This window comes from Columba livia, chromosome 7, assembly GCF_036013475.1.
Source record: "Columba livia isolate bColLiv1 breed racing homer chromosome 7, bColLiv1.pat.W.v2, whole genome shotgun sequence".
Classification (NCBI taxonomy): domain Eukaryota; kingdom Metazoa; phylum Chordata; class Aves; order Columbiformes; family Columbidae; genus Columba; species Columba livia.
The window spans coordinates 5,620,822-5,633,135 of record NC_088608.1 but is presented as its reverse complement, the minus strand read 5'-3'; the positions used below and the strand labels follow the sequence as shown (position 1 = coordinate 5,633,135).

Below are 12,314 nucleotides of genomic sequence, written 5' to 3'. Positions count from 1 at the left end.
GACTCAGAGCAGACTGTAGCAACGGACAGTAATGGACTGGGTAATGATAAAGGGTCTTTTAGCTAGTTACGGACAGTGGAAGCATGAACGCCTTTAAAAACATTCCATAGTGATCAAGGAAAGCAAACACAAAATTAGAGGCGTCCAATTGAGAAGAAATCGGTCAAATACCAGCATGACAATACACTAGACATGAGTTGCACAGATCTAAGGTAAAGTTTAACTTAGTTTTTCTCCCTGGATTCATAAAAATCAAAAACACTTTCAAGAAATGAATAGTTTTAATGAACCTTTTAGCTGTTTTTGAAAAAGTCAAAATGATCCTGTTTGAAAGTTTTTAAGAGAAATTTTGTTTTTTCAGATGGGCATAACTTTTCATTTTGAAGCTGTAGGAAAGTCATAATAAAAGCAGATCTACAGCAATTGCATCAGTTCTCCAGCTATGCTATATTTAAGCAAACAATAGGTTAGCATTTATATGGATTCTTAGATTATACACATACTAGTTTGCATTTTTTTCAAAGTAAAAGCACATTGAGAAAATGTTAGCAAATCACTGACATTTGATTCTTTTTTTTTTGTAAACAGGTCAGGAAGAGGAAGTTCAAGATATGATAATTACATAAAGGAAATAATTTGTGGAAAAAATAATTCACATGCAAATAAACGTTTGTCATGTTTCCATATTGATTTGCAAAATATAAGCAAATACATTTTCTGTACTGCTAATGAATTATTTATAAGCAGAGATTCAATTCTGCAAAATGTACACAATAAGCTAACTTATCAATTCTCTGTTTGCAAGAAATATTTCTTCTGTTGCTGGAATATATCTTTTTGATTTACAACTGAACAGAGGAGAGTACTTTCCCATCAGTGCTCAGACTGCTGGTGAAAGGAGTAAGTATTAATAGACTTCTGTATAACCAATGAAGGACAGCAGCTTTCAGCTTCTGCTTTACAAAAACAATGGAACCCCTGAGAAAAGGATTTCTGAATTATTAGAAAGAATTTTATTTGAAACACAGCACGTAAGATGATCTACTTCTTTCACATATTTCTCTGCAAATAATCTGTAGAGTCAATGGACATTTGTCATCAACATAAACAGTAGCAAGGAAAGGATGCAATGATAAGCATTTAAAATTATTTCATATTTGGGTTAATTTTTACATTTAATTATCATAGATATTGTACTAAGTCATGAAGATTTTTTGGGAGACTGATTACTTATACACAAAGAGAGAGGAGGAGAGACAGAGCGCTGGGTCTGTTCAGCCTAGAGAAGAGAAGCTGAGAGGGGATCTCATCCATGTTTATAAATATCTCCAGGGTGGGTGTCAAGAGGATGGACCAGACTCCTGTCAGTGGTGCCCAATGACAGGATGAGGGGCAACAGGCACAGACTGAAGCACAGGAGGTTCCATCTGAATATGAGGAGAAACTTCTTTACTTTGAGGTGCCAGAGCCTGGAACAGGCTGCCCAGAGAGGCTGTGGAGTCTCCTTCTCTGGAGACATTCAAACCCGCCTGGACACCTTCCTGTGTGATCTGCTCTGGTGAACCTGCTTTAGCAGGTGGGTTGGACTGGATGATCTCCAGATGTCTCTTTCAAGCCCAACCATTCTGTGATTCTTTGAAGTCAGAAGGAAAAAAACATAGCTTTTTTCTTAGGATATGAAGTTCAAACTTAGAATGTTCTTTTTCCTATGTTTGTAGTCAGAAGGGTAAAAGTTTGAAAACTTGTGGGCTGAGATAAAGACAGTTAAATAAGTAAAGCAAAAGCTGCGTGTACAAGCAAAGCAAAACAATAATTCATTCACTGCCTCCCATCAGCAAACTGGTGCTTGGCTGCTTCCATCACATGTGACAGCCTTGGGAAGACAAACGCCATAACTCTGAACCCCACCTTCTCCCCAGCTTTTTACACGCTGAGCATGACATCAATGGTAAGAGAAGCCCCCTTTGGTCAGCTGGGGTCAGTTGTCCCCACTGTGTCCCCTTCCAGCTGCTGGGGCAGCATGAAGAACAGGAGAGGCCTGGACAATGTGCCAGCACCGCTCAGCAACAGCTCAACATCAGTGTGTCACCAACCCTGTCTTGGTCACAAATCCAGAACACAGTACCATATAAGCAACGGTGAAGAAAATTAAATCTAGCCCAGCCAAATAAGCACACTTGAGAAAATGGAAGAGGATGAAAAAAAAAACCCCACCCTTCCTATAATTCTCCATTACAATACTGCTAAAACCAATGACATGGGCCATCCTGAAGAACGAATGCCTGTGAGCGTAAGATAATTAAACTGGTCATAGGTAGGAGTCTTTCTAACATATTTTATGTGGCATTAAACGCAAATTTTCTTATTTATTTCCAATAACCTAGCATTGTATTTTAGCAAAGAAGACACTTGTTCCTCATTACTCCAGGCCCAGGACTGGTAGGTGTACATAAGAGCAGAAACCTTTGGTACAAGTCACTTTACCAGACCAAGTAGCATAGTTGCCTTTGGCTGGCGTTGACACCTGGCTGCTTTCAGAGAACTGACACTGGGCATTGTCTGACATGCACCACGTCAGCTGAGACTTAAGCAATGGAAAGCATGTGAATTTACAGCACTGTCCACTCCAAATTTACTCAAGCTTAGTTTCTTTCGATAGACTGGTTTAAAACGTTTTCACTTAAATATTAAATAACTGGTAGTTCTCACTGCATTTTGGATACAAATTTATCCCCGCACAAAATTAACTAATTTGTTTTCTTGACAACTTGTAAGAGCAATAAAACAGCTTTGAGAAGATTGTCTAGCAACAGTAATATTTTTTACACTGATTGAATTCATGTCTTTCTACAGCATTATTACATTTGCTTTGCTTCAATGTTTACAGTGTATTAAATTTTCTTTAATTACATTCAATAAAACATCACTGGTGCCTTCTTTTCAGCAGGAATAAGACAGTCATTACTATGAAATTTTCCTTTTTTTTTTTGAAATTCCCTGAAAGAGAAAATACTATTTTGCTCAAATTAGTTTTTAAAAATCCAAATAAACTCTGAGAGCAAATTACTCCTCCCAAGAGATATTAACTCAGAAGAGTTAAAAATGCATTTGATTTGCTTAGTGCTAACTCAGTACAGACCTATAACCTTCATAATAACTCTTACTTATTTGGAAGGGTCCAAATACAGTTAAAGAACAATGGATTATAAGACAAATACAGTTAAATAACATAGTTATAACGGGCACAACTATTTGTATTGTACCACTAATGATTTTTCACATCCATATATGGTATTTTCTAACACACATTCTGCTTCACTTCTGATAACTTCACCAGGATGCTGTGTGTGAATGCAAAGAAACTACCTAGTGAAATGTGAATACCTGAGCTGCATTTCTGTAATTCAATGAATCCATTCTGCGTTCTTGAGAAACAACTCATTTTCTGATACAGTTGCCTGACAGGCCCTTTGTAAATTCATGTGTGCTATGAACAACTTATCATAACGTGCAATGTAATATATTTTGTCAAATGCTTTTGAAGTTCTAATTTCGTGTATATTTGTTTCATTATACTTTATTCTGTAAGTGGCTTGACAGTCTACAAAGAATTTTACACATCTATTTCAAACAACTGCACAATATTCTATATTTTCCCAGTGCTTCCAAGATTTTGAATTTCACAACTGTGTCAGCCTGCTGTATTTAATTTAAACAGCAGGATATGGAACTTAACAGTGAGGAGTGAAACAGACATTTGACATGCAAAGGAAGATGAAAACAAAAAGGAATCACCAACTACAGCTCACCCCTCCAGCCTTATATTTGATGCACTGGTTGTGTCTGGGTATTCTCAACTCACTAATCCCATCTGTTACAATTAACTACAGATTTCTTTATCTGAAAGTCTAGAGAAATGCCATGAACAGAATATATAAATCAATTATTGATGTGAACACAAAGATGGCAAGCTTAATAAATAATTAAAAGAAAAACCTGATGGATAATTGCTCCTAGATTTTTTTTTTATTTCTTTATCACTTTGTACTATGATAACCTAAACTTCAGGGAAGAAATTTCTGAATACTGGGTGATAAAAAGATCCCACTTCACACATGGCAAATTCCAAATACGATGCTTGACACATTTCATAAATAGCAATAATGTTTTATGGAAACGGTATGTCTTTCTTTGATTTTTACATGAGGATAACAACATAAATAATTTCTTGTTATTTTTAAGATAAATGTATGTGGAAAAAGTCCCACTGGCACCGAGAATCAATTTTTCGCTAAATTCACCCAAAAAGTTAAGAAAGCTTTTGTGTGTTGACCCCTCACCCCAATGTATAACAATAAACAGCTCTTAGGGATTAATGAGCTCATGACATTTTCCCCTTCAGATGGGACACTTGCATATGAAAATGACAACACTACTGCTTGCAGTAACTCACAACATTTTCAGTTGTAGATAGTAACCAAAAGGCAGCCAAATCCAGACATCCTGTTCCTATGGACACCATGTCTCAAATGGGAGAAAGACAGCACTTATGCAGCATGAGAATGCCTAATTTATTAACCTTTCTAAGGTATTAGCTTGAAGATACTAAATATACGATCATGATACAAAGTCAGGAATATGCATTCAAGATCATCTACACAACAAGGTTTTAATTTATTAGATTTCTAAGAAAAAAAAAAAGAACAGAAATTGCCAACTGATGAGAAAGCACTTCAGAACAATTTGTGGAATTTCCCTCTTGAAGTATTCTATAAAGAGAATGATTATGAGACAAAATCATTAAGAATTTGTCATTTCTTCCTGAGAACCAGACCTACATTAACTCACTGAAAGTGGTTTATAGAGATTTATTAGGCATTCAGGTTCCTCATAGGTAGGAGAGTACAAGGTTAACTGAGCTAATTTCCATAACAACTTATACTTTTTAACGTGATTAATTATTAGAGGAATAGACTTTTCAAGATACCAAACAAGGAAAATAATCTCAGGAATATACTGAATATAATGGGCAGATAGTGTTTGATCAAACTTCTTTGTTAACAAATGCTTATCGCTTTATCACCGAGTAGCTTTTATGACTCTTATCTAGAGATAAGAAACACAATATGTAACTTATTGGTAAAGGTAAACTAATTGTAATATTTTTTTAATCCATCAGAATATTGAGAATTCATAAGTCAGGCATTTTTGCATAGCTGATACAGAATTACAGCACTTTATAAGAATCAATAAAACTGGAGAATTTCAGCAAGGAACAATTTAAATTCTGGTCCAGCTGATTTTCAACAGATCAGATGGTGCTGTATAAAAACGTACATGTGCAATTTAACAGAACTAAAAGGTTTCCTCTTACATGTTGCTAAACTGACTCCACTCCTTGTAACATGTACTTAGGTAAAAGTTACTTACTACAGTTTTCTTCATCAGAATTGTCACCACAGTCGTTTTGGCTGTCACATTTCCAATGGTCTGGAATACAGTTGTTGTTTTTGCACTGGAATTCATGAGGCCCACAAGTTTTTTTATCTGCAATTAAGATAAATATAATTTATATCATTGGAGACAAAGAGGCAAACCTGGAAAACTGTCACCAAACACATCAAAACAAATAACGCTGATAAAATGAAAAATTAAAATACAGACTGTAAATACTGTCATTCAAAGTAAAATATGTGGAATTCAGAAGTGATTATGAATTAGCTTGAGTAAAGGTTACTCCACATAATCTCAAAAACTGCATTGACTTTTCCTTGAATGTAACTGTAAGGTTGCTTTACAAGAGATCATATCACAAGAATCTATTGTCAAATGTACAAAACATATATTTCTCAAAAGCTATGTTTGCATAAAATAACTTATGACTAATACTTGCCAGACAACTTGTATTTTGATTTATATTTTCACATTCTGATGTCTTGGACTGGAATTTTACTTATACAAAGTGAAACAGTATTAAGCATATAATGCTAAACTGAGATTTGTTTTCTTCATACAGTAGACATTCAGTGAGCTTTTCTGTTTACAGAGTAGCATCTTAGGCAAAGCCTCTTGGAGATGCATGAACATCCTGAACTCCAGCAGGAAGGAGCTGCCTCTGTGTTTTCTTTCTGTCTTTTATTTCTCAAGTAATTTTTTCAGGTTCTAAGGACTGAGATGAAATGAAGTAAATTAAAAAGATATCAGTGACATTTTCTTCGAGAAAAAATGAAGTTTGCTTTGTGAAAGCTTCAATGACATATTTAAAATTACATGTCACTGCGATGATATTTCAATAGAAATTTTTAAAATTTCCATTAGGCTATTTCATAGCATGTCAGTTCAGACTTCATATTGCTATCATGACAACTCTCTGATTTCTAATAACTGACAGAATGAAGAAGGACTGAAACACTAGCTTAAATCAATCCACTTTGCCTGTGAAATGGAAAGGCTGACAAACTAGAGGTATTAGATTGGATGCTACAGCCAAACTGCTGCTTTTTGTGCTTTGTTTTAGGTGTGGTTCTGGAACTAGAGTGATAAATCAAAACTACATTTGAATATCAAGACGACGAAGTTAGATGGTGTTGCAGCTCAGCTGCATACACTGAAAAATTTGGTAATTATTATACGATACTGCCTTTTGCATTTGTTCTTTATTCTCTGCCAATATCATGATTGTAAGTAGTTTTCTCCCAAAACACTTTTTCCTACGATGTTTCTCAAGATGACAGTGTATGACATTTCAATCATGACATTTCAAATAATTGTACTGGCAAGCACTTAAAAACATTTAAAAATAACTCCCTCCCCTGAAAACAAAGATGCTCTTGTATTTTGTTTCTGTATCTTTGCAAAAGGTGAAGATTCAAACCAGAAATTCATCCTATGTTTACTGAAGTGCTTCTACTAACGTCTCCAATCTCCATTAACGTATTTGCCCACAAAATAAGACCTAAAGAATAATGACAGATTATATTCTATTTATCCTATTCAATAGAAATACCAAGATCTAATCAGTAATACACAAAAGCCAGAGTTGACATCCCTTCATTTCAGCTACCTGCTAGGATGAAGAGAACATGCAATATATCTTTTCTTATTCTTCATAAAGAATTATCTACTTCTCAGGGATGCTAAATCCATTTTCTAGCATTGCCTCTTTATACTTGTGAAGAAAGGTTGGATTTCTTTTTTAACTTATCCATGTATAGTCTAACCTTATGATTACCACTTGAATATTAACCTTTATCTTCTTACTCTATTCTTACCAAACACATAGAAATAGTGAACTCTTTATATAAAATATTTTGCATGTTCGTAAGGCTCAGTCTTGTTCACTTCACTTCTGAAATCTTTACTTTTCCCTTGGGTTGACTCTGATCTCTCACAGCAGCTTAGAGCTGACAATGCCTTTTAAACTAGATTTGCTTGTCTTGTATTTCCTTCTTCACGTTAATGAGAGATGAAGAAAACATTAGGATACTAGAACTGAGGTATAACAGATGAAGGTTTGGGGAAGTTGTGTAACAAATATCTGATCTTTGAGAAAGATTTACTCAAAGAAAATAGTGCAAGGCCTCAGTTTTTGAATTGGGGAACCCTGAAAACCCCACATGGACCCACACACATTTACCACTGGTGTTTTCAGCACTACATTGCTTTCCATTTTTCTTAAAATGGGACCACGTTAAAATGTGAAAGTTCAGATAAGAATCATACCAAGACAAATAAGTTAGTAATGATAACTCCATCATCACTTTTCTCTCCTCAAATTCTTATTAAAAGACCCGTTGGTCGCCTGTAACAGGCAAAGGGCCATTTGACGTAGAAGCTGGTTGTTGGGGTTCATCTCTGATGCACAGCAAACTAGGATTTTATTTTAGATGTCTAAATGAGCGTGAGGAAAATAGGATGAATGCATTAATGGAAAACAAAACAAAAGAAACCCCAAAATACTACATATGCACCCTAAAAGCATTTTCATTCAAGCATCAATCCCTATGAAGCAAAACACTATTTTGCCACCAATTGTACTACATTGCTGTTTGGGGATTTTAATTCCATATATGTACATTTTTGTGCATTTGTGTGTGCATGTGCATCCTTCAAATGCCTCAAGAAACACAGTCATCAGAAAAAAACGCCAAACATTTTGACTCTAGGCTAAAAATGAAATTAATATTAAAGAAAGTGAGGAAGCAGAAAGCAGTCAAACTACTGTTGACACACTATATTCACAAAGATCTGAAATACATATAACCTTTAAAGCAGATTTTAATAATTTTCCAAAACAGCACACAGGTTTCTTCAGATTCTAACTTGAACAGGCCCTTTGTGATGTTAAGTATTGCAGTTGTGAGCAAGGATTTCCATAATCTAATGTGTTATTTTAATTGCCTGGACAGAAAGCATGAATTAACTCTACCTCCTGTTCTTTGAAAAACACCATACACTCATTAATAAGTGTACATTTCCTAATTCTGCTTCAATTATCTGAGTCTGAATCTAAATACATTCAGATTACTTCTAACAAATTTACTCAATATATCTCCAATAACACATAGTAACAAATGTTGACTAAGCAAAAACATATAATTATGGAGCACTTCAGCAAAAAAGGGATTATCCTTTACACAAGTTTTGCATTGTAAGCATTTTTTTAGATATGAACTATAAACAATAACGTTAGTATTAGTATCAACATATGCAGATCTTTATTATACTTGGCTTTCAACTTTACACTTTAATTCTATTAAATTTTGTTCATAAAAATAACCATGTTTAAATTAAAAACAGAACAATGCGGAAAACCAAACTGTGTTCAAACTATTGCTATAATAAGGTCATTGAGACATATTTCAAATGCTAAAATTATGGATAACTTTGAGATGTGATTAAATCCATCCTGTTCTTAAGGTTTAATTGTTCTCTGAGTGTTCGTACTACAAGTGGTACAGAGATTGTGGATTGTTCTGTCTCCTCCAACACAAAAACTAAGAGCATTATTCTCAGCCAGCAGGTTTAAAATAAGAACTAAGTGTTTTTTCAGGGAGGCGTGTAGTTAAGCTGTGGAACTCGTTGTTGCAGCATGTTGTGAAAGATTTACAAAGGTTAAAGGAGACTGAAACCCATCAAGGGCTATTGCACACAGAGACATATTTGACTCACAGTATCTCCAAGCCTCAAATTGTTAGAAGCTGGAAGAGTACCCCAGGAAAGGTTCATTACACCCTGCTTCGATCACATATTCTTCCCTAGACATTGCCTTTCAGTCACTGCCAGAGACAGAATGAAAGGTAAGATGAGTCTTAGGTATGAACCAGCCTAATCAGTTACAGATATTGTGCCTGAAAACAACCATTTAATTTGGGATTGCATGCATTGCACCTCTATACTATTTAATTGCTTGAGCAATTTGGACTTTGTTCTTTCTATTCACTAGAATGATGGATCACAGCGAAGTACCTTTTATAAATCCAACTCCTCCCTTCATAAATCCAATTTTTCCTGTTCAGTGTCAAGGTTTTGTTTTCCCTCTTTGCTTTTAAACGTCGTGTCTTGAGAATATTATTAGATGAATTATTCTAAGACCCTTTGTGTTATATAAGTTGGCCTTGCATGGGTTACTCAGAATATGAATCCACAGTTTGGAAGAGTGGCATGCTGTCCAGATGGGAAGACAACATCTTGTTGGAGATCAAGGTGATGAGGGACAGTGCAGGAGAAAACACTTATGAAGTGGAACAGAAGGTGAGCAGTGCAGGGACATTCCCAGAAGAGCTCAGAACAGGATATACAGTCTCGATGGCAGTGATTCATCTCTTCTTCTAAGCTTTGCAGGCACAGTTTCTTCAAGCTTTTGGACTGTAACTTCATTTGATATGATTAATTAGTTTCCCCTTCTTGACAATTCAAATGATGGTCTTGCATTTTCAGTGTGAAGGAAGAATTCAATTTCCTAGACATATTCACCAGCTCCAATATTTTCACATATGTGCTCATGTCAACTGCTTGAAACACATCTCTGGAAACTGGGCTGTCTTTCAGTACTCTGTGCTTGATTGCAGCCTTTAATTTTGTTACTCTGTTGTCCAAGTGGTAGCTTAATAGTGTCCAGACTTGTCCTGTTCTCTCCCATCTCAGAACATTCTTCCATCTTTTCCTTTGTAAACCTGTCTCGAGATTTCCACAAGTTTTTCTGCACTTGGTTAGTGTAGCTCTTCAATTGACATCCATGTCCAAGGATTTTCCAACAATTCTGATCCACTTATTTTGACTTTGATTATTTGTAATCCATTTCCCACGTGGAATACTGTATTGATTACTTTCTTTCATTTAAAACAGAAGAGTTGACTCAGTATTTTCCAACAATGGAAGCAACGACTGAGAACAACTACTACTAATATACAGTGTGAATTTTTTTCCAAGTGATAATGAATAGCAGGCATACACAACAATATCACATACACACCAATGTGAAAACTGCATAGATATTTTTGACTTTCTATGAGTATTGTCTTAATAATTCTAACTGTTTCTGCAGAAATATAAACAATTTATCTGTTCTGTCAGTGAAACATGTGCTAAAAACTGTGGAGTTATAGTTGTGATCCAAAAATGAATCTTAAAAAAGCAATGAAAAATTCTTGAATCCAAAGCTAGTACTTATATTCTAAAAAATCTGCCTCAGTGGGGGAGAACAGAGTGGTTCTGGATACTGTGTAAAATCTACCAGTAATTAGGGCTTGGTTTGGCAATGGTGCTATTCTATCCTTGATCTTCTCTGCAGAGGATCTGCCTCCTCAGACCATCAGATTTAAGTACAAACGTTTCATAAGTATCAGGGGTTCTTGCAGAAGTCCCAAGGGGCTGCCAAGTGTGTGGAGTGGTGTGTTAGGGCACAACCCCTGGAGCTCTCAGACAGAAGCAGAGGTTGGCCATGTCAAGTTGGAATCTGCTCTGGACCCTTCTGCACAGCCAGTCTTAACTAACACAATTTGCAAATTATTACATTTTCCACTACTTATTAACTACAGCAGGAAAAAGGACACAGAATACATCGAGGGAAACTGGATAATAGTATGAGAAAAATCAAGAATGTCACTGTATTCTCATTTACTCATTATTCCAATACTCGTTACAGCTTCTGCCAATAAAGTAGTAGTATAATATGAAGTTTATAGACTACCCATATAAAGATCACAATTCATCAAGAACTGCATGAGCTACACACAGCTATCCTATCAGATACATATTGTCATACATTGAAAGAGGCCATATTAAGTGGGATTATTTCCTTTTGCTACTTTTTTTCAAAAATGTCCAGCTACAGTAATATACTGAAAACCGCTGCCATACTCACCACAGTTAGCTTCATCTGATCCATCAGCACAATCTGGGTCTTCATCGCATACCCACAGTTTCGAAATGCAGTGTTTCGTTGTTTTACACTGGAAATGGTCTGGAGAACAACTGTTTTCAGCTTTAAATAAAAGGATTCCAAATTAAAACTAGAAATATCTGCTGATATTAAAAACATCTGTTTTAAAGAAAAAAAAAAGGACTCAAAATTCGGAAATCGGATATCTCTAGCATCACTTACGTAACATCTCCAAGAAAATGGCATTCAGATTTATATTGTTTATCATTTTGTCTTCTGTTATATAATTTTTTACATAACAGCAAGGTTCTTTTAACAACAAACAGACTTAACATCGATGTGATAAACCACTTCAGTGAAAAGCAGTCAGATTTTTAATTTTTGTTTCTAACTTCTTAAAACATGTTATCCATTCTGGAAATCAGCTAGTTTGAAGGACTAAGAGAGCTTTCTATGTTTTGATCAAAAAGGTAATCAAAATTATGTAAGAATTTTGGTGAGATTCTGTGCTCTCTATTAAAAGAGACCATGGGGAAATGGTGAGAAAAATTTGAAAATTATTTCACTTTATCAGTTTAGCAGAAAAATAATTTAATGAATCCTGCAGTGTGATAAAGATGCAAAGACGCAGCTAACTTTCATCCTGTTCTTTCAGGATGCTTGAAGTTAAAGCTTTAACTGCTTCAGTTTTAGAACAACCACTTGACAACAAGAAAGATCCTCAGTGGACTCAGGTGATTCTACATCGACTCCCTCCCAACCATCTATGCCAGATCTTATTATTTCTTAAACTCTTATAACTGAGAGCATAGAGGCAAGATCAATACAGAATTTCTACCTGGTCTGTGAGCAATCTGTTTGTGATCAGAAGCTTAAGGATTTCTTTAGAGATAAGCATATGTATGAGAACCTTCAAATTCTTCAAAACTGA

At 35.3% G+C, this 12,314-nt stretch overlaps 1 protein-coding gene across 9 annotated transcripts in view; it reads right to left on the bottom strand.

Moving 5' to 3' along the window:
* The window catches only part of LRP1B (LDL receptor related protein 1B), a 687,728-nt gene that overhangs the window by 76,577 nt on the left and 598,837 nt on the right, over positions 1-12,314 (bottom strand). For all 9 annotated transcript variants that reach the window (XM_065070319.1, XM_065070313.1, XM_065070311.1 and 6 more), the window contains 2 exons: positions 11,366-11,485; positions 5,431-5,547 (listed from right to left, as the gene is read on the bottom strand). In XM_065070319.1, coding sequence (XP_064926391.1) covers positions 5,431-5,547; positions 11,366-11,485 — 237 coding nt within the window. The remainder of the gene's footprint in view (positions 1-5,430; positions 5,548-11,365; positions 11,486-12,314) is intronic.